This window comes from Pseudoliparis swirei, chromosome 22 (genome assembly GCF_029220125.1).
Source record: "Pseudoliparis swirei isolate HS2019 ecotype Mariana Trench chromosome 22, NWPU_hadal_v1, whole genome shotgun sequence".
NCBI lineage: Eukaryota > Metazoa > Chordata > Actinopteri > Perciformes > Liparidae > Pseudoliparis > Pseudoliparis swirei.
The window spans coordinates 8,144,295-8,165,190 of NC_079409.1; the positions used below are offsets into that span (position 1 = coordinate 8,144,295).

The following is a 20,896-nucleotide window of genomic DNA, read 5'->3' on the forward strand; positions in this document are numbered from 1 at the left end:
TTCAGTTAAATCTCTTTTTGAATATGTTCCATGTTTTGTATTCTATTTTTTTTTATTTTCATATACCACATATGTCGCTGGGGGGGGGTAAACTCGACTCATCTCATCTCCACTCTTGGGCTCATCTCAGGAATGGCCAATCTAAAAACTCAGGGAATACTTCAGATTGATTTGAAGGAGTCGAAGAGTGTTTTTACAAAACTAATTAGAGATGATGTGGAGTGTAGAACAAAAATGCGTTTAGGAATGTCTTGTTGGTTTCCTTTCTTTTTTTTACTTTAAAAGGGGGAATAAACTAAGCTTATGGCCAAGAAAAAAGCAATGAATACAAATTATGTGAAATGGTTGTGATTTAAGATTCATAACATTTCTGACTCCCATACTTTGTCAACTTCATGCAGCCAGTTTGATGTTCTTTATAGTTTATCCTCTTGGACATTACTTGCCATGATATGACATGTGAAGAAAATGTTTCACTATTATTGTATTTTGTTCCTCTATAATCGTAGATGGGAATGTAGTAGAATGTTGTTAAAGGGATTGGGGCTAGTCGTATATAATCTGGGGTTGTCTCAGCTCAACACGTATACCCAATACTTGGTGTTTCAGACTATCAATGCTTAAGACAAAAAGAATGTGTCACGGATGATTTAACACTCAAATATTGTTTTATACTCTGCTGTTCGGTGGCGTTTATACAAGTTTAAGATTTGATGAAAAGTGAATAACTCAGGATGTGAAAGGACGGAAAGATTGTGAACGTACGTGCTCTGATCATATGGAATGGTTTACTTTTCGGTGCATTTTTATGTTGAATTTATCACCTATGATGGCAGTGCCAGTATATCCTATAACTTGAACACTGCATTCTCTCCATTTAAAAAGGGATACACGATGATGACTTTTGTTATTCATCTGTGATTAACTTTAACTTTTGAATCCCAGAAACCACTAAGTCATCTGTCAAACAATTGTATTCTGACACCCACTATGTAGAACACATGTTGAATGGAAGTGTTGTATTGTAATGTTTGCAATATTCTGCTGTACCTAGTAATGTTTTCCAAGTATCATTTGTGAACTAAAGTCCATGAAAGACATTCTGATTGCAACAAACCTGTTCGACCCCTCAGTGGTGCGTTATTGTGATTGTTTATTCGGGTGTTCGAATGCTCAGATATACTTGTAATATGTGCTCAGGGCAACATTTGAAGCATATCAAAGCGTTCTGTATCACAGTTTGCATTATGTGTGCTTTTAATGGTATATCTTGTTTGTGACCATCAGCCATTTCATCGGTGGTGTATTTCAAAAGATTATAGTAACCAGAACGATGATCTGATATCAGATAAATGCCTAGAGCTACTTCCCCAAAAAAATAATACATTTATTACAGATGAGATTACAGAACGTATGAATGTTTACTGTCATAAAACATGTCTTGATCCATCGTGTCTTGATTTGATGACTAGTTTTTCGATGATGAGCAGCATGTAGGCTTTTCAAAGTATTACAGTGATTATGTTTCTTATGTTGAGATCTGCTTCTTTTCCTAGTAAATATTTCAATATTCATGTCTTTTGCCTGTTTTTTCTTGCTCTTGGAACAGATACTTCAAACGACCACGATTTTTAACTAAACATCTTGCATTTAAAATTAATCTAAGGCCAATAGATTATAGTATGCAACACACATTACCAAATTATAATAGTTTTATAAAACAAAGTCAAGTGAATTTCTAATATTAGAAAAGCTGTTTATTTATTAGAAATGAAAAGATAAATAAGCTTAGCTTGACAAAAGGTAACCAGTAGCTATAGATGTGGTCGTGTAAAAAGTGCAAGTGTGTAGTGATGGAACAATAGTAATAAATCAATACATTGCAACAATTGTCAAAAGTTCTTTATTGAGCAAAAAAAATCACTTGTTTCTTGAAGGAATTTCTTTTCTGTAACACGATATTAACTGTAAATGTAATGGTTATTCTGAAAAAAACATATAATTGAGAATTTCTAATGGCAATTGTGTTTGCCATTTCTAAACATTTCCTTGACAAAATAAGAATCTGCGTAACAGTCATTGTGTGTAAATGAGTAACTTCTGAGTAAGTCACAATTCCTCTTTTTGTCCGGTAGACTCCTCTCAGTAGTGTTTCCACGTCACAACTATAAGCGATGAACTACCGCGTTTATCCACCAGGGGCGCTACTATGTGTTTATATTTCTTCAATGACAACCTCAAATCCAATATGGCCGTTCAGCAACAGCGATGCTAGTAAAACGCAGTTCAAATGACACACACCATTGAATAGTGACCTTATTTTTATAATTGAGAGTTGACCCCGGGGTCGCGATGTGGCTGCCGCTCTGTTTAACAAGCCGGACAGCCTGCAGGAGGAGCTACGCTGCTGCTCTTTTAAAATGTCCAAGGCACTGGGGAAATGCGAACGTGTCTCTCTTCAGTCATGCAGCTGGACCTGCAGCACACACGAGCACGGCTCTTCTGTTCCGGAAACACGGAGACCCTTCTCAAGTCCTCCAGTAAGCCTGCCTTTTCTACACGTGCAGTGTGTTCGATCATGTGATCGTGCAAACGTCTTCGCAGCTGCCGTTCAAGTGGCTAAATGTGATCTTTGACGGAAGTTCAGCGGTTGCCCGGAAGTGCATTCAGCGAAGTAACTTGATATACTTAATTATTTAGGTATTTTCAGTTAGAAAATCGTAAAATGCAATTCAAAAACACTTCTTATAAGGTAACAATCTTAACTTTGTGTTGCTTGTAAGTTTTCATCAAGTGCGACTTCTTCTTCACCTTATGATGGTGTACCAAGGCGTACTAGCCTCACTACTGCCCCCTTACGTCGGAGGTCACAACAACAACAACAACAACAACAACCATTTCGCCCAGCGGCCACACTGGTTGTGATACATTTCCTGAATATAATGTGGATTACGGTTTCAACTATACATTACAGTCATTATGTATTAATTAATTGTAATTGTTTTAATTGTATTTTTGGAAGAATTACTATCAAACTTTCCTAAAGCCCTAATGGTCATCCAAGTATGTGTCTTCTTCCCATCAACAGTCTAAACCCCAGTGCTAATCAATTTGCAGTAACAGACAAAAGAAATGGCTTCAACAAGTAATTTATTTTCAAAAGTGTTGGATATTACTTGGCTGTTGATTGATTAATAAATAAATTGATTGATTGAATCAACATTGATAACAACCCTCATGCACTGTTTTATGTTTTACATGAACATACACTGATGATACAGCTGTCATGTGTATATATTTATATTTTTAGAACAAATAATGCCATTGTCTTTTTTATAATTAAAATGATCCGTTTTTATTTACCAGTATTTATTTGCTCAGATTTTCCTCAACCGGTCCGCATCTTGAGCAACACCAGGGACCACAATGGATATATTTGGACAAAGTCATGCTATGTGACTAAGCCTGATATGCTGTTTCATACATTAGAATGCTGTCACCAAATCCCCAAAAATTGAGGATACGTGCTTTTGTATACTTGAATGTTTTTGGTTGACAGGTTGGAAGATGTGGAGCTGCCCCCCATAGGGGCAACGGATGTCCTGGTTAAAATGCTGGCAGCTCCAATCAACCCATCTGACATCAACATGATTCAAGGTGTGTGGTTTATTGGTTACCTCCACACCAAACAGCATCACAGTAGCTTCATTTCGAAGCAGCTCTACCAACAGGAACAAGATAGCCAAGAAACCAAACACAGTAATCATGTTGATACTGTTTAAAGATAAGTTGTTTATCGTAGATTTTTTTTTCATCAGGTACTTATGCTATCCTGCCTGACCTCCCAGCTGTTGGGGGCAATGAGGGAGTGGCCCAGATTGTAGAAGTCGGTGGCCAGGTGACGTCTCTCAAAGCAGGAGACTGGGTCATTCCAAAAGATGCTGGTTTAGGTAAAAACATGCAGACACTTGTACGACATGGAGTGAGTCCTCAGGGTCACTTAAAAGTATTTTGCCTTTGTGTGAGCAGGGACCTGGAGGACAATGGCAGTGCTAGCAGAGGACGACGTCATCTCGCTGCCGAATAACATTCCCTTGTTGTCTGCTGCCACACTCGGGGTGAATCCCTGCACTGCCTTCAGGATGCTCGCTGACTTTGAAGATCTCAAGCCAGGTAATAATTTCCACGCACCTAGTCATAACATTATTGTCTTTTATAGAACCACAAGCCCCTAAAATACGAGGGTAGACATAAAAGGACTTATTTTTTTCATTTTTTTTGCAACCAGCCGGCTTAATGAAATCAATAACTTCCTGGTTACAGAAACTCGCGGAATAAAGTACTAAAGCACAGGTGACTTACAGAAGTAGTCCTTACTCATGCAACTTCAGAGCTGGTTCATTAGCAAGCTGGTAGATACATAACGGGAACAACAATGCCCATTTCATTTTTCTCATGAAATACAAATCTAAATGGAGACTTGAGGACTTGGAGTATTCCTGTCTCAGTTATTTCTAAAAACGTGACATGCTGTGCAGTACTTTAAGCCTTCATGGGACCCTTTAGCTCCATCTACGGTCTTTGCAGGTGATTCTGTGATCCAGAATGCAGCCAACAGTGGAGTTGGGCAGGCTGTAATCCAGATTGCTGCTGCAAAGGGAATAAGCACCATCAATGTCGTCCGAGACAGGTGAACTCAAGTATATCAAGTGTTTTCAGAAGAACCAACCGTTTAGTCCTAATCTCTCAAATCCATCCACCTGACTATGAAATAATGGGGTCTTTTGCCCAAGGGTAACAGAAACTGAGTTTTTTTTGTGTGCTGAAATTTACGACTGTCATGAACTTCTTCATTGTTTCTTCCTTTTAAAAGGCCAGAGTTCACACAGCTCAGTGATAGGCTGAAGGCCATGGGAGGAACTCATGTGATCAAAGAGGAGGCGCTGAGGCGGCCGGAGATGAAGGAACTGTTCAAGGTCCGACGACTTATATGATAATAACATATCTCGATATGTAATGAATAAACAGTCCTCATTTAAAGATGTGGTTAATTTTTTTGTGTGCAAAAGACCTGTCCGAAGCCTAAACTGGCATTGAATGGAGTCGGAGGCAAGAGCGCAACAGAGCTGCTCCGTCATCTACAGTGAGGATGCTGAATCATCTTTGATGTAGAGTAATTTACACTGACGAGAAAATTGGATTGTTAAAAAAATGCACTAATCCTAATGTATTCCAGGTATGGAGGATCTATGGTGACGTATGGAGGAATGGCCAAAAAGCCAGTTACTGTTCCTGTGGTAAGATGAAACCGCCCACTGCCTCCTAGATCAAACATTACATTTCACTACACAGATACACATTTCTCTCAGTACGCTTACTGAACTTGTTCTCTCCAGAGTGCTCTTATTTTCAAGGATGTGAAGGTTCGGGGATTTTGGGTCACACAGTGGAAGAGAGATCGCTCGAGTGGTGGGTCAGCGTAAAGTTTCCTCTTTCATCAAATAAGTCTCTTGAAATATATATTTAATGAGAAGTGACACTCTCTCCATAGATGGAAAGGCATTCAGAGCCATGCTGGATGAACTGTGCCAGCTCGTTCAGCAGGGAAAGCTGACCGCTCCGGCCTGTACAGAGGTGAGCCTCCAAGACTACAGCGAAGCTCTGGACTCGGCCATGCAGCCTTTCACCTCAGCTAAGCAGGTCTTGATCATGTGAACGGACTCACGCCAGGGACGCCCACTATATTGTAAACATGTCAATCAAATACACTAATCAAGGACATACTCAATAAATCTGTTTTCACAGCAGGCCTAAAGTACATCTTCCTTTTATTGCATTTTAAATTCCTACTGCCAGTAATTAAAAAGTCTTTAAAAAGCGATGTGGAGTAACAGGAAGCTATAAAGAACTCAGATAATGAAGCTTTATCGGATATGTTTAGCAACAGGTGGATTGGTTTCTAAGTTATCTGAACGTGAGTAAGTACCATTTATATTGATCAACAGGTTTACTGTTGCGATTTAGTGATATGGTCTATAAACAATATATGCTGCTGCATTGATTTTTGCTGCTGAGATAAAATTCAACCAATAAACAATGAGCCATTTCTGTTTTTATTAAATAGATGCAGTAGAGTTTTACAGGAAAGCTTGGTGGCAAAGAAACATTTGTAAAAAGTCTGGATTTGATCCAGAACGTCACACGTGAATTATTATGTACTTGAGGCACATGAACACCCCATAGTGTTTTTCTATGCACTGGAAATGTAGTATTCAAGCAGCACCAATGAACCAAGCTGATGAAGCCACATCAAAGATAGCGGAAACCAAAGGTTTTTACTCTGCTCAAGTAGAGCTTGTGCATGACTCAAATTATAGCTGTCATATGATTTTACTTTTACATATTTACGTGACAGCATTCAAATGTATCTTGAGTTTCAGTTTGTCTATCCATTGACTCCCTGAAGTGTCAAGAATATGAATATATCATTTTAAAAAATCTTTTTTGATAGATTGATCATCATTAATGATTGGCCATCACCAGACTTACAGCCACAGAGAGGACCGCCAGCAACCCACCATGAACGGCAGCCGCCCCTTCCTTTTCCAGACAATGTTCATACCTGTCAAAGTCTACCTCTCTGACTACACACACGTGGTCAACACGGCAGTCGCTGTTACACTCTGTCAGGTCATAGCTGACCGAGTTGAACTCGTAGTACTTTTGCAGATAGCAGCGGTCGTTAGCGATGCGCTCGAGAGCCTGATGCATGGAGGCCGGGGAGGCGTCTGGTAGTCTGAAGCTCTCTGTGAGGCGGTACTCCTTCTCCCAGCGTTCGTGGGCTGCGTTAGCGTGAGTCAGGTTCAGACAATAAGTCACCACATCCTGAGTGTGTTCAAGCATGTGGTTTAAGAAGCAGAAACGAAACCATAAAAGTGTTAGGTTTTTTTCTTTTGCTGTGTTGAGGCTCCATATTGTAAGTAAGACATACAGGATGTGAAGATAGATTCCACACACTGGCCTTCACTTACTTTGACAAGGAGCGTTTGGGTGTCATATTCAAAAACACGAATCCCAGGGTTGTTCGCTCCATCCTTGACTCCAGGAAGTGTTGTTTTCCACGGTGTGACGCCCGGGCTGAGGAAGATCGTACTGATAGGAGCGCCTGTTCAAACAGGCATCACTTCTGATTAACACAGTATTATGGGCCTAAAGGTCAAAGGTAACATCTGGACACAAGCTGAGAGCCACTTTGCATAACAGTGAAGTATTTAAATACAAATCAATCACCACTTGCAAATGCACATGTAAGACAGGAGAACGCATCAGTGGTAGCAATGGATTTCCAACAGGGAGAACTTACCCTCTGAGTTGTAAAACATCCGGAAGCTATCGGTATGATGATGGCCAAAGAACTGTCCAAGTATGACTGAATGATGCTTCTGAATTAATTCCAAGTATAGCTTGTTGAATTCAGGCGTGAACCACGGCTTACTTCTCTTCTTCTCAAAGACACCTGGGGGAATGTGTCCAATTATGTACACCTAGAAGAGAAACCAGTGTAGAGTTAGCAGAAATTATAATTTTTCATTCAAGGAAGACAAGAGTTCCACTATTTCAATGCGCGCATATCTTTGAGCTAAATTGGGCTGGTCCCTCGTCAGATTCAGTAAGCGTCTGCTTTTGAAAATGTAGATTAGATTAGATATTCCTTTATTAGTCCCACAGTTGGGAAATTGCAGGATCCCAGCAGCGGGTGCACATAAGAGCAGTCGTAAAACATAAAAAATAAAAAAATTAATACAATAACAATATTAAATATGCAGAGGAATACAATATATTTTATTTTTATTTTTTATTTAATCACTATCGTGTGTATATAAATATATACACACGATAGTATTGCCAGCAGGTTAAAGTGACGTAAACTGAAAGTATTCTTCCTTTTAACCAAGGTAACAAGCATTAAAAGAGGAAAGAGTTATTAATTACTCACTGAAGGTTTTATTGCCCTTCTGTATGTAGAGATTAAAACATAACTTTTAACATTTTATTTAACACCTGCTATGGCACAGATAGACAAGATGCTTTGCCTTTTCTTTGTTGATGGCAGCCTCTGTAAGAACCTGGTCCGCCCAGCTGAACTGGCCTGCTGGGTCGTCCATGTCCTGGGTCAGCTTGTTCTGGTCATAGTAGAGATTAGTATTAAGGGCCAGCATCCTGAAACCTGTTCGATTCAGCAGCTTTTCTGTGTAATATCCACCTATGTGAAGAAAAATATTACGGAAACAAAATTGGATGTGTGCTTTCAAATGTGTAACAACATGCACAATAAGGTTATTTATTGATTCTTAAAGAAGAAATGGTGTTAATTTCAAAAGTATTCATCTCAAAGTATCACAAGAGACTATCAACCTTTTTTAAATGTTCCTCTGGACTCTGGATCCAACCAGTCCTGCCACATGTCAGCTGTCTGATTATAGATGGAGTTTGGGCCTGCAGGAAGCTGGCTCTTAGGGTGGTAGTCATGGTTGCCAAGGGCAGGGTATACTTTAGTGTCTAAGGAATAATGTAAAATAATATGAATTCATCCATACTACAACGTCACTGTAAGTGTTGATTCACATTGATATGTTCTGCCATAAATAGGCTGCATGCTGTCTCTTGACCTCACACTTACTTGGAAACACTTGATTTATAATGTGGGTAAGATTGCCAATAATGTGGAGCACTGCTTCTTCTCCCAGATCCGTGTTGGGTACATGTGGTGTGTCATCTCTGAGCAGCAAAACAACATATAGTGGATAGTTTAAGATTATTTATCGGGCCCCACAGTTGGAGAGGGTGAACAAAAGAAGAGTCTGAATATAATTTGCATTGGACACCTGGCAACATTCTTTCAGTGGATCAATTCTTCCAAGCTGCATGATATCTCGTTACAAATATGATTGAGCTGCACATGCATTTCTCTCTCGAGATGGACTTGGGACTCAAGATTCATGAAGATTTTTTACAATCCACCTAAAGTGAATACATACCCTGTCCATATGATGAAGTCCGGGTCAGGTAGAATATCCTTCATGGCATACACAGAGGAATTTATAAGGAGCCATGGTGAATCACAAGCATAGGCTCCAAATTTCCCCGCATTGGCCGCGGGTCGTTTGCCACTTGATGCGCACACCAGTGTAGGATCATCGTTCAGCTTGTATGTTGGGTCCCAATGCTGATCCGTGATGTGCCAGAAGTTCCCTGGATAAAAACGATGCGTAATTGCGCACATAAAGTTGTCCCGATGATATGAGTTATTTAAATAAAATTTTAATGTACACAAATATAACTTACCTGACAGTGCAGCAGTCTCTTTAAAAAGCAGACACGATAGGAGCAGCCTTAGAGTGGACATGTTAAATTCGTCGAAGAAATCAGAAATCCAACAGAAGTCAAGTCCGCGTTGAGAGGTAAGTCTATAAAGGGCAAAGCGAGATAAGATACAGCGTGACGCGTCTTTGGCCAGGAGGTTGTCCATTACTGAGTTCTCTGCAAAAGATACACTTTATATTTGTTCCATCCAATGTTTCAATATAACATGTAAATCGACGATAATCAACTCGCAGCAGATAGCTCAAGTCTATAGCCTACTGTCAGCCAAGAAGTTCAAACGCAAGTGTGCATTTTTTTTAATGAATTAAAATATGAAGTTGGCTAGCTGCACGAAAACAATTATTGGGGCATCATGCCCATCAACTGTAATAGCCTGAGCTATACACAAGCGATTAATGAGTCATCATCATGTAGCATAGCCCACTCAAACGATTGATTGATTAAACAGTGTAATTACTTAATATATGTAAAGGCTATAGCCTACACTAAACGGGGTACTTGATGGCCGAATCACTTCATACCGATCTCTTAATAACCTTTTTTCATATACTAGCCATATGCTCCCTGCAAACTATTTTTATGTGGGCAAAAGATAAACATACTTGTCCCACTTCTACAGTTGACCTTTGCCGTTGCACCAGTATCTGTATGGGTTCACGGCACAAATGGCTTTTCTTTAATTCGCGTATTTATGTGACTACAGTAGAAGAACATTTAGAACTAAATATACATACATGTTAGAATGTATGAATTGTTAAAACCACGATGCCTATCCTTATTTTGTTCATATGATAGGACGCCTAACAATTCCTAACTAAGAAATGTATATTATCAAGTTATTGAGAAACTGTGTTGGTATCGTTCACACAGCAATTGCCACGGTAGCAGCAATAACATCTTATTCACAACACAATTCGCAACGTGTTTGGTGTAAACACAGCATGCGTAAAAGCAATATGTCCAACAGAACCCGAAGGCAGCACAGCCTAGTATTACATTACGTATTTTGCCCCGAACATTGTCTTTTAGGCATTCCTTTTCTCGGGGCTGTTTACCGCTCAAATGAGCTTAGGGCCATTGTTGAGGGTTGGAGAAGTCATAAAGACAGTATTTGTGTACACAAAAACGCACCTACGCACACGCACTCACACACACACACGCGCGCGCGCAACTGTCTGACCAGACAAGTTTAGGGCAAAAAGGACCTTTGAGCAACACTGGGTTCGCGGGACTTTTGCTACGCGCATGCGCTGTCTGTTGTTGAATTTGGCGCGCGGGACAACAAGGAAGTCTACAGAACAGCGTGTGGCTGATGTCCCTGCTCCTCCGTGTCAATAACATTCACATTTGACTTCATTAGCTAAATTACAAGGAACCAGCATGTTCAACCAGGGTGAGTTTAATTATGTTGTGTTCATAAAATGGTCAGGTCGGCTTGTTGACGTTGTTAGCTTGACGAACGTTTACTTAGCGAGCTAACTTGCTTCTTTGTTGTGGTGTCTTGAAGGTGACGCCACTTGGTGAAAGCGTCTGTGTTAAATGGGAAGAATAAACCGCCCTTTATCTCAGGTGTCTTAACTTTGTTTTCTTTTTCAGGAGGATATAATGAGTCGAGTACGGTTGGAGGCTACACTCAGTCTCCAGGAGGCTTTGCATCTCCTGCCCTATCCCAGGGAGGGGAGAAGAAAGGGGTTCGTAACGTCACGTTACACCAACATGTATTTAGAATCCACTGAAAACTTGAAAAGGATAGAGAGCAACACAATTATACTGAGCATTAATCTAACCATCATCCCTTAAATTGCACATTCATAGTTTGGTTTGTCAGCCTATCAAACACATGTATCCATCTTGTTGTGTACTGATGGAAACACTGTTTGTCTTGCAGAGAACACGTGCCACTCAGATAATCCCCTGCACTGTGTCTCAGCTGATGTCTGCCTCCCAGTTTGATGAGGCCTTCAAAGTAGGAGATGTGGAAGTATCCCAGGTAAACTCACTGCATAGTGGCAGAACATGACAACAACTGTTGGAACAACAAGTGCCTCAAGTTACATGTGCATTGAAATTCAATTCAATTCAGTTTATTTTTGAGTTGCATGTGCATTGAAATGAATTAGTATTACAATTATCAGATATTTATTTGTGATCTGGCTTCTTATGGAGGGCATGAATTAATCAAATGTCAGAAAATAGTGGAACATGTTGAAGACAATTTCTCTGAGATCTTTTAGATGTCTTTTACATATTTCTTTTTTTTGTCTAACCAACTGAAATGATTCATCAAATATCTGACCGACAAACTATCTGCAACTATTTTTATATTTAATTACATTGTATCAATAATTTCTCAAGCATTGGTTCAGCATTTAAATGGACATAATCTGGAAGGCACTTTTGTTGATTCAAATGTTATACAGAATGATTCATACTTAAATTGCAATGCATTTAAATTAGATTGAGCTTTTGGAAAGTTACTCACTAAATATTTTTGATCTCACTGTTGGATAATAGCAAATTTTCTGTATTTTAGGTTACCATTGTCGGCATCATCAGGAGCATCGAAAAATCCATGACTAACATCCAGTACAAGGTCGACGACATGACCAGTGCGCCGATGGATGTGAAGCAGTGGGTAGACACTGAGGTCAGTGACGGCTTTTATCCTGGCACAAACAATTTAAGAAATGTTGCTGTAAATCTCAATACCTTGGGATTTGTCTGTAAAATAAAAACACTTGACACAATGACACACTCTTGATGGTTTCTTGTTTGACTGAGATTCTTGGCGCACTTAAAGATAACTGGTTTATTTTTGGATATGAGATAATTTCATGGTCTATAATGAGTTTCACTTTATTATTAACCTGAAGGAGTTTTGGCAGGATTTGAACACAAAGCACAACAGATACAATGGTGTTGACAAGCCAACTTCAATATTCACAAGGTCACATTGGTAAAATGTATAATATATGCTTCAAAACATAAATTAAGCAAGGACATGAGACATACAAGCTTACATTTAACAATGTAAAATCAAGACCCAGACCTATAATCTCACACTTTCTGCCACAAGTAAACAAAGTAAAAACCAAACATTGTATTATTTCTTGTTTATAAACTGAAGCAAAAGCTATGTTTGGAAAATCACTCGAGCCTCTTAACAACGCTGTCGTTTTGGTACATCTAGGATCCCGGTGTGGACAGCTCTGTGCTGCCTCCAGGCACATATGTCAAAATCTCTGGAAATATGCGCTCCTTTCAGGTGAGTTTCATGTTTTTAAAATCCTCTCCACAATATTCAGGAACGAAAAGGAACCACAGCTTTATGATCTCTTTAGACACTGGTGACACTTGGTAGATACACTTGTTTCATGAGCAGTTGTACTCTTATGATGTTCTTATGTCTAGCAAATAGTTTCTCTGTGAATTTGGCTGTTTTTTAAATTGACTGAGGGTGCAAACTTTTGTCTTTCTCAGAACCACAGATCTGTTGTGGCATTTGGCGTCAGGCCCCTGGAGGACATGAATGAAATAACCTCGCATATGCTGGAGGTTGTTCAAGCGCACATGGCGCTCGGCAAACCTCAAACCATGGTAAAACATCTTTCGCAATAAGCCTCAGCAGTCTTTATTGTTTTTTTATTCACATGCAAAGTGAGGAAGTCCGATTAGCCGCCAGTCTATGATGCCTTGTTCAAGTTAGTATTGAGATAATCAAGTAAGTCCGAGCATCCCATTACTTTAGAGATACTGATGAGCTGGTGAAAAATCACACACACACACTTTTGAATGTGAAGCTGAAAAGCACGAACATGTTGCCTAAGGAGAATGTACAGGGCCTTTTGTGTAGTACATCTGCTTTTAACAGCCGTTTCCCCCGATTGGGGAACTTTCTCATTTCTGAGTATTTATCTTCCATCTATCTTTGGGATGTCATGCTGTTTCCAAGAAATAGTTCAAACTATTTAGTTTTGTTTCTCTTTCAGTTGAGTGCTGGAGGAGGAATGAGCATTGACGTTACGCCTAATTCACGACCGGCCGGGGAAAGCACTGGAGGGAGCTATGCAGGTGCTAACATCATGGCGAACAATGGGTTAAGCGCTAACCAAAATCAGGTGAGCCAAAATTATGTATTAATGTTAAGGTTTTAGAATTTTTATTTTTTATTGTCATGAATTAATTTGACAGTTAAACAATAATTTATGGATTTCAGAGGTTGCAATTAAAACCTTTTAACCAATAAAAAAAAAAAATCAACCAGATTTTTTTACTGAGACTATTAGAGAGAAGTTAGACTTTGTGATCAAGAAGTCATAATCAAAAAGAGATAATGGTATACTGCTTTGCAAAAGGAAACGCCTTTGACTAACCCCTTTATAGGTGTTGTTTTCATTTTTTTCAAGACAGTGTTCCTTGATATTTTTTAATTAGGACTTATTAATTACAATGCCTCTGTATTTGCATGTTTTTAGTTTGTTTTTGCACAAGTCTAATCTTTTTTCGTTTAGTTTTTTTGTCTCAGAATCGAAAGCACGTTTTTTTAAATACATTTCTTTTTACATGCACGCAGATAAAAAGAAGTTGCACCACACAATGCTCAGTGTCTCATACTTCATGTCTCTCCTTAATATAGCAATTCATTACATGAAAATAATTTACTCTGAAAATATTTTGACCAGACCCCTCTGTTTTTGCAATTTGATGCTGTGCATGTTTTTAAAATGTCATTGTTTATCTCACAAGGTACTGAGTTTGATAAGAGGCTGCCCAGACCAAAAGGGCATCAACATTCACCAACTGAAGGATAGACTAGGTGTCATGAGTATGTATATCATAAAGTAAGCAAAGTTCCACTTTAAATTGTATTGGAATAACCTGAGAAGTAATATTTACATTTTGTTTTTTATTTAATTTGGACAGTAAAGTCGGTTACTATATTGTAAACATTAATGACTTCTCCCTAAGGAAACTGAATTCATGTTTTGCACTGTTTTATAAAATAGGTGTTGAAATATGATTTATATCTCCTTTTTTGCTTGAACAGGCAAGCAGTGGAATTCCTAAGCAACGAAGGTCACATCTTTTCCACCATCGACGAAGATCACTACAAATCAACAGACAACGACGATTAGTCATCTTCATGTTTTGGCACCCGTTATTTGAGTTTAATCTGATACCAGACGATAGGTTTTAGAACTCAAATCTGTCAACTAAATCACAACCTTTCTGTCCTGAGTGACATCCCGAGAATCTTTCTCCGTTGATGTTCTGTGGTTGATGTTCGTTGAAGAACACATGGTTTAGGTTCGCCGTGGTCTTTTCGTCTCCACATTCTGTCGTCCTCAGGTGGCTTCTGATATTTTGCAAGTCCCAAAGGATGCTGTTGAAGAAGTTGTTTATAGCAGTTAATACTGTTCAGTTTTTCCCCACCTCCATTGTAAAGCTTTTTGTAATTTTAAAACTTTGAAACATCAGTACTCAATATATTTTTGTCTATGTAACTTTACTTTTGTCAAAATTAAAAGATTATAGAAAATGCAGTTGGGTTGTCTACCAGGAACTCTTGTTTAATAATTTAAACATACAACTGGGGTGTCAACTGGCCGGCCGGCTTTTATGACATTGGAGCGAGACACTGAGAAAATGTGATGTGGTGCTCTTCGCAATAAAACATCTTTGATGGGACGTGTCGAGTCTTGGCCAATCAGCGTTAAGATGACTACAGCGGGGGGTTCGGGTTAGCTTGAATGTTAGCTCGCTACACCTACTGCTGTCATGCTGCACCGTGTATCCACACTAACAAAGTATTTTTAGCACCGACACTAAATTAAAAGAGCGCGCGATCAGAGCGCACGCGCTGCTGCGCTCCGTTAAATGCTGTCTGCACGCAATGCGTCTTCAAAAGATGTTTTTGGATTTTATTACTACTGAAGATAAATATACTAGTATCGTATTTTTGGTATTGTATTGAATTCTGGTATGATATGTATTACAGGTATCGTATTGAAGTTATAATTTTAGGATCATGACAACCAGGTAGAGGAAGGAACATACTCATGCAACAGAATCATGGAACAGGCTAATGGAACAGACTGATGGAACAGAATCATAGAACAGAATCATGGAACAGGCTCAAAGCTCAGCAGAGCACACGAGTCCCAAAAAAAAAAATTTGTTCATGAATGATTTAAACCATATTATATATAATGACTAAAGTTTTTATTACTATTATTAGGGCCCGATCACTGAATTATTCAGAGGACCTTTTTTCTTTAAATGTTTGTTATTATTTAGATGTGCGGTCAGAACAATCAAAAGACTAGTTATAAAAGCTTTGAGGTGTCATCAAACAATGCAGATGTGGTGTGGTGACAACAACAACAAAATCACCTGCACCCAGACAGTATTTAATTGAAAAGAAATGGAAAGTAAACGAGGTTAATTTTTTTTATTTGATTTTTTATATTTATTTGGCAGTGACTCAAAACCATCATTTCAATTACATAAATAAGTACAAATAAGATTGGATACTGTGTGGCACCTTTTTGTATTCTCAGATCTTTAGTTTGCGTTTACTAAAGGGAGAGCTGCGATTGTATCGCCATTACATGGTCACACATGTGAGAAGCTGCACATTCAATGAAGACCTGTGCCTCCCAGACTGGTTTGAGCCGTTTCTGTTTGGAGTTGGTATGTATACGTTGATGCTATCGGAGGTTTCCATATACATCAAATGCATATACAACAATACATGTAATACCTCTGAAGCCTGTATGCTTTATTGTAAGGCTGTTTGTGGTGTTGTGATTTGACTATTCTAGTGGAAGGGGTTGCTGAATTTCCAGGATGGACTATATATAAAAACGACTAAGAATGGCACAGTATTATGGTATTTTATGCAAACATTAAAAAAAGACCATAGATTTGTTGACAAGTTCAAACACATGTACTTTCTCACATTTCAAGAAGTCCTACAACAACAAATACCACAAATGGCAGTATTTGTTAAAAAAACTGTGACACAGCAACACTCAATAATTCCAACGGGACATATTCCTGTACGCAAACGTGCTAAATAAAGTGTCCACTTATTGTTAATCACAAAAAACTCTGCCGGTGTAAATGCTCTTGTGGGTCCTCACAGACACAGTATACTGTCAGGAGATTAAAGCTGAATGATTTTACATTCACCGGAGTTATCTAACCTTAAGTTAAACTGATTATTTTCAGAATTAACTTAAATCACATTGAGTTTTAACAATATTTAGGGTTTTATGGACATGTTGCTTGGTCCGACTGTGAATTCTCACAATGCAAGACTATGCCACATCGGTACAATACAAAACTACCATTCAAGATAGGAGCTAAACAACTGCAATAAGAAATTCTCCTTTGTCGTTCTTAATGTAGGCCAACCATATGTGATCCTCTGCTGCTTACCACTTTAGTAAAACATGATATCCTCTTGTGCTTTCTTCACCATGACTGTGAACGTCTCATCCAAAGTTTCATAGTCGTGGTCGCTGTCCACATCTTCTTCAAACTCACACAGCTTCACTAAAGTAGAAGGGGTACAGTTAATCAATCAGTCATATTCAAGATTACTATTAATAAAAAAGGAAGAATAATGTCAGAATTGTTCTTTAAGTGTTGCCAGAATGGCTGTAATCTATATAATAAGAGGAAGAGTCTTCAGAGGGAGATATACCTTTTGTCATCGACTCCTCCCTCTTCACATACGTGTTTGGCAGAGCCTTGCCTGTTGTCATTTTGGCCGCTGCGGGTTTTCGGGGTACAACTGGTGGAGGTTGATTATCCAAGATAGCCTGCACAATTTAGAAGAAGTCCGAAACATTCAGCTTTATTACACGCATTCCACCCAGCAGAAACAGGAAGCATACTGAAAGTCACATTATGAAAACACATGACAGAAGTTGTGTTTTACAGAGCGACATGAGCTACATGATGTTAATGACAACCACAATAGATTCTAAATACATGACTGCCATACATGACTGTCATACATGTGAGGAAAGCCATACTTACTGGAGGTGGTGGTGCTTTGGGCCTTCTTTTGATATTTAAAGTCAAATTGGCTAACTCCTTGGTTGGGACGCTTTCTCTGCGCTTGGACTTGGCTGCCTTGGAGGTTTTCTTTGATGAACTTTCGGAAGACTTCAAAGATGACAGATTTCGCTTTGGTGGTCGAGGTGGAGCAGCTGCATCTGAATTTCCCTGTCTGTGATATTCATAAAAGAACAGGTCTGTCACCTCGGTAACCCTATCCACATGGCACTTAGGTGGTTGACCGATGGGCCACGGCAGGGCTTCTTGGGTAAAAAAGACGGACATAGAGAGCCACTGGGTCGGGATCTCAAAACAGTGCTCTGGCCTGTGCAGAAAGCTTGCCTGGATGGTGGGCTCTAGCATGGCCCCCTCAATTCTGAGACACGCAAACCCAACCAGGGGATCAGTCTCGAGCTCGCTGTCCCGACTCACCACTTTCACATCCAAGGGCAAACTGAACTCCTTACCCAAGTCTCTGAGTCTGTACTTCTTTTTATCAGCTACCACTTCCACAAAGTGACCCTGCATATACAGAGGCAGACAAATCTCCTCTCTCTCATCCTTCTGCTTGACCTCCGCTTCGTCCTCATCCTCGTCCTCATCTTCGTCATCTGGGTCTTGGAGACGACGACACAGAAGAGCCTCGACGACCTGCTTCTGTCCCAGGCTGCTTTCGCAAGGCAGCTCCATCGTTTCGGAGCGAACAACCTCCAGCTGTTCGCCCACACTGAGGGCAGGCAGGCCTTCCTCCTCATCTTCCTCACAGTTCCTTGTTACACTCACCTTCAGACCCGGGGCCTGCATGAAAGCGACATACAGCTCGAACACCGAATTAAACTCTCTTGGCCGCCTCCGAAATCGTCCACCGTACTGCTGGGATACCAGGAAGTACTGCTGTGTCTTTCGGCTCTTCACGCTGGATAATAAAACCATGGCAGAGGTTCCAGTCTTGTGGAAAATCAGGTGGCTGTTCTTGCTCAGTCGTGGCAACCAGCTGCACCTGAACAGAGAGTGGGTTTCTGGGCCCTCCAATATCTCTGCTACTGCAGGGAAGGATTCCTCCGGCTGGGAACAAACCTCCGTCAGACTGAGCGGGGTCATGAAATTCACATCACTGCTCATTTCTGTGACTTCGACCACATCCATCTCCAAGCTGGAGAGGAACTTCAAGATGTTTGTTCTCACTGTACAAAAAGAATTAGAGAAAATATGTCAATACCTGTAGTAGAGGAGCTTGATAAGGTACAGTGTGCTTCTTTAGTGACGGAACATTTAACACCTTTAATATGAGCAAAAGGATTGTTAAAGTATACAGTGTAACACTTTGAGAAAGAAAAAGAAGATGAAGGGGACAGAAAAAAATGGGGAAGGGTAACCAATTTTAGATATACGGGCAACCAATTTTGATCAAGTATATAATCTGAAAGTAATAAGCAACATGTTGGCAAATAAAAAAGTGAAAGTATGTAATGCTCACTGCTCATGATGCCGTGGACCTGGTACACTGGGCTGAGGATCAGGGGCCGTTCACTCTTGGTGGTGTTCATGAAGCAAAACTTTCGACTGCGCAGGTACGGCGAGGACATGATCTCCATCAGAGTGAAGCGCTCCTCGCTTTCACATTCCCTGAACTCCCCATGGGTAGAAAGTGGGATACACAATTCCGCAGAGGCTTCCTGTTGTCCTCGAATGTGGCAGCGCACCTGATCCTCCTCGCCCTCATGCCGCTCAATGGAGAGCACCGTCAAAGCTCTCTCGGCCCCCAGAGTGAAATTGCCCACGGTAATCTTGGAGCTGCTGGTGAAAGTGAAGGGAAGGCAGGATTCCAGGCCCACGGGCCTCAGGCTCACCATCTCCTCGAGTGTACTGTAAGGCATCTCCTCCAGAACAACCTTGAACAACCCTGAGGAACAGCACCGAGTGTCAGTGGGAAGCTACATATGAAGCGAAACTAGCCGTTCTCACATTATCTTGTCTGAAGACTAACCTTTGTGGTTTATAGGCAGCTCAAACGTCTCATTGTTGCCGATGTCTTCACAGCAAACCGATAGGAGCTCAATGCCAATGACCTTTATTAGATCCCCAGTGGAAAAGCACACTTCACTCCCAGAGATTTCATATACAGACCCTGAAACGGAGATTGAGAATGTTTTTTACCAAAGAAGGAACTAAATACCAAAAAAGTAATGAGCAGATATTTTAAGTATTTATAACATGCTTTCTTGACTCAGTTCTCACCTGATATGACATTTTCACAATTACCATTCAATAGGAATAAAAAAGTTTTCAATGAAAACAAAAGCTCATTGTCCTTTTGGGCAACAATCTAATTTGGGGTTCAAAAAAGAAAGAAACATGCATACTAGGCTATATACTATATAGATACAACTGTATTCAATAGATACAAACAGACACAAAACCGAAATCAAGACAGGTTCGGATACCGATCTAATCCCTTCAGATAATCCCTAATCTCTTTCGCTCTTATCTGTCCTCAGTTTCAATTCGCAAAGAACAAAGCCATTCAATGCCTACCTTGGAAATACACTCCAGAGCAAACTTGTAGAATTTTTGGCAAACAAGAGTTGTCCAAAGAAGCAATAAACTGTTGAAGTGGCCAAGACGTTGGGCACGCCATCACTGTTGCCTCGGTGCGCTGCAATGAGAAGTGAGAAGAGAAGCACAAGAGGATGCTGCTTTCTCAGAAAACCACAAATATGAACAAGGAAGTTGTCTGATCTGTTTGCACAATTCTCACATTCACAGGCACGGCAACTGTGATATCACATATTATGTTGTGAAAGAAGATTAGTATTATTCTGTTATTTATTTAATTGCAGCATGATTTGCTGATAACCCAAGCAAATAGAATAAGATACACTAGGATGTATACGGTTATCAGGAAATGTGTCGTGCTCGTGTTTGTGTGAGTTTGATAACTGCAAACATTTGTAAAGTGCACACATCAACTTCCTCAAGGGTAACATACTACACTCTCAGTTTGACACGTCTGATTCTTCTCGATAAAGATTGTTTCAGGGTCTTAAAGTAAAATCTTGTTTTTGTATATCAAGATGGACAACTTGGCCAAACGCAAGTTCTGTTGCACGACCCTGATGCCAAAACACCACAATAACAGTTGTTACTCGACAGGAAGGACTGACATTCATCCTAACCGAGCCATTAAAGGGGTTCCCTGAGTCTGCCATGACACATAACATGTTTTACATGCAGGGAATGTACCCTGCCAAACTACTTAAGCCCCAGTGGAGCAGATAAGGACACACCCTGACTTCCTGTAGAACAAACTAGGTCTTCACACCGCTGTGACATGCCAAGTCAGCCCCTCACCCTCAAACCATTATCTCCCAGCAACAACACGAAACTGACACATTAAAAAAACATTTTACCGCAGCATACTCATTTCGAGACTGTGGGCCCT

At 40.0% G+C, this 20,896-nt stretch overlaps 4 protein-coding genes across 5 annotated transcripts; 2 read left to right on the top strand and 2 right to left on the bottom strand.

Moving 5' to 3' along the window:
• The first annotated feature begins 2,151 nt into the window (after nucleotides 1-2,151).
• mecr (mitochondrial trans-2-enoyl-CoA reductase) lies at nucleotides 2,152-5,820 on the top strand. Of its 2 annotated transcripts, XM_056444155.1 has the most exons (10): nucleotides 2,152-2,540; nucleotides 3,560-3,657; nucleotides 3,819-3,950; nucleotides 4,030-4,173; nucleotides 4,588-4,690; nucleotides 4,874-4,976; nucleotides 5,070-5,143; nucleotides 5,237-5,297; nucleotides 5,397-5,469; nucleotides 5,552-5,820. In XM_056444155.1, the coding sequence occupies exons 1-10, from the start codon at nucleotides 2,353-2,355 to the stop codon at nucleotides 5,713-5,715; spliced, it is 1,140 nt and encodes a 379-aa protein (XP_056300130.1). In that variant the 5' UTR covers nucleotides 2,152-2,352; the 3' UTR covers nucleotides 5,716-5,820. The 2 variants fall into 2 exon arrangements, with proteins under 2 accessions (XP_056300130.1, XP_056300131.1); XM_056444156.1 differs by lacking the exon at nucleotides 3,560-3,657 and having other exon boundaries at nucleotides 2,459-2,540.
• A 692-nt stretch (nucleotides 5,821-6,512) lies between these two features.
• smpdl3b (sphingomyelin phosphodiesterase acid like 3B) lies at nucleotides 6,513-9,406 on the bottom strand. Its single transcript, XM_056444668.1, has 8 exons — nucleotides 9,346-9,406; nucleotides 9,039-9,252; nucleotides 8,681-8,778; nucleotides 8,416-8,559; nucleotides 8,094-8,263; nucleotides 7,364-7,544; nucleotides 7,032-7,165; nucleotides 6,513-6,885 (listed from the first exon to the last, which is right to left on the bottom strand). Exons 1-8 carry the CDS (start codon nucleotides 9,404-9,406, stop codon nucleotides 6,523-6,525), a joined length of 1,365 nt encoding a protein of 454 aa, XP_056300643.1. The 3' UTR covers nucleotides 6,513-6,522.
• Nucleotides 9,407-10,672: 1,266 nt separating this feature from the next.
• Nucleotides 10,673-14,927, top strand: rpa2 (replication protein A2). The gene is made up of 9 exons (XM_056444154.1): nucleotides 10,673-10,777; nucleotides 10,981-11,075; nucleotides 11,273-11,374; nucleotides 11,918-12,031; nucleotides 12,575-12,649; nucleotides 12,865-12,981; nucleotides 13,374-13,502; nucleotides 14,131-14,225; nucleotides 14,432-14,927. The coding sequence occupies exons 1-9, from the start codon at nucleotides 10,765-10,767 to the stop codon at nucleotides 14,517-14,519; spliced, it is 828 nt and encodes a 275-aa protein (XP_056300129.1). The 5' UTR covers nucleotides 10,673-10,764; the 3' UTR covers nucleotides 14,520-14,927.
• Nucleotides 14,928-15,820: 893 nt separating this feature from the next.
• Nucleotides 15,821-20,092, bottom strand: themis2 (thymocyte selection associated family member 2). The gene is made up of 6 exons (XM_056444393.1): nucleotides 19,990-20,092; nucleotides 19,442-19,582; nucleotides 18,932-19,357; nucleotides 17,434-18,638; nucleotides 17,096-17,213; nucleotides 15,821-16,944 (listed from the first exon to the last, which is right to left on the bottom strand). Exons 1-6 carry the CDS (start codon nucleotides 20,090-20,092, stop codon nucleotides 16,832-16,834), a joined length of 2,106 nt encoding a protein of 701 aa, XP_056300368.1. The 3' UTR covers nucleotides 15,821-16,831.
• Nucleotides 20,093-20,896: the final 804 nt, after the last annotated feature.

Excerpts from the sequence above, each read along its gene's own strand:
- themis2 (XM_056444393.1), bottom strand. The coding sequence starts at position 20,092 with ATGGCGTGCCCAACGTCTTGGCCACTTCAACAGTTTATTGCTTCTTTG. Across the intron at positions 18,639-18,931 it reads GGTCCACGGCATCATGAGCA|TGAGAACAAACATCTTGAAG; the intron begins GTGAGCATTACA and ends CTTTTTGTACAG. Across the intron at positions 17,214-17,433 it reads CCAAAGCACCACCACCTCCA|GCTATCTTGGATAATCAACC; the intron begins GTAAGTATGGCT and ends TAAATTGTGCAG.
- mecr (XM_056444155.1), top strand. The coding sequence starts at position 2,353 with ATGTGGCTGCCGCTCTGTTTAACAAGCCGGACAGCCTGCAGGAGGAGC. Across the intron at positions 3,951-4,029 it reads TCCAAAAGATGCTGGTTTAG|GGACCTGGAGGACAATGGCA; the intron begins GTAAAAACATGC and ends TTGTGTGAGCAG. Across the intron at positions 4,977-5,069 it reads AGATGAAGGAACTGTTCAAG|ACCTGTCCGAAGCCTAAACT; the intron begins GTCCGACGACTT and ends TGTGTGCAAAAG.
- rpa2 (XM_056444154.1), top strand. Across the intron at positions 11,076-11,272 it reads AGGGAGGGGAGAAGAAAGGG|AGAACACGTGCCACTCAGAT; the intron begins GTTCGTAACGTC and ends TTTGTCTTGCAG. Across the intron at positions 12,650-12,864 it reads GAAATATGCGCTCCTTTCAG|AACCACAGATCTGTTGTGGC; the intron begins GTGAGTTTCATG and ends TGTCTTTCTCAG.
- smpdl3b (XM_056444668.1), bottom strand. The coding sequence starts at position 9,406 with ATGTCCACTCTAAGGCTGCTCCTATCGTGTCTGCTTTTTAAAGAGACT. Across the intron at positions 9,253-9,345 it reads AGAGACTGCTGCACTGTCAG|GGAACTTCTGGCACATCACG; the intron begins GTAAGTTATATT and ends GTTTTTATCCAG. Across the intron at positions 7,545-8,093 it reads CTGCCATCAACAAAGAAAAG|GTGTACATAATTGGACACAT; the intron begins GCAAAGCATCTT and ends TTTCTCTTCTAG.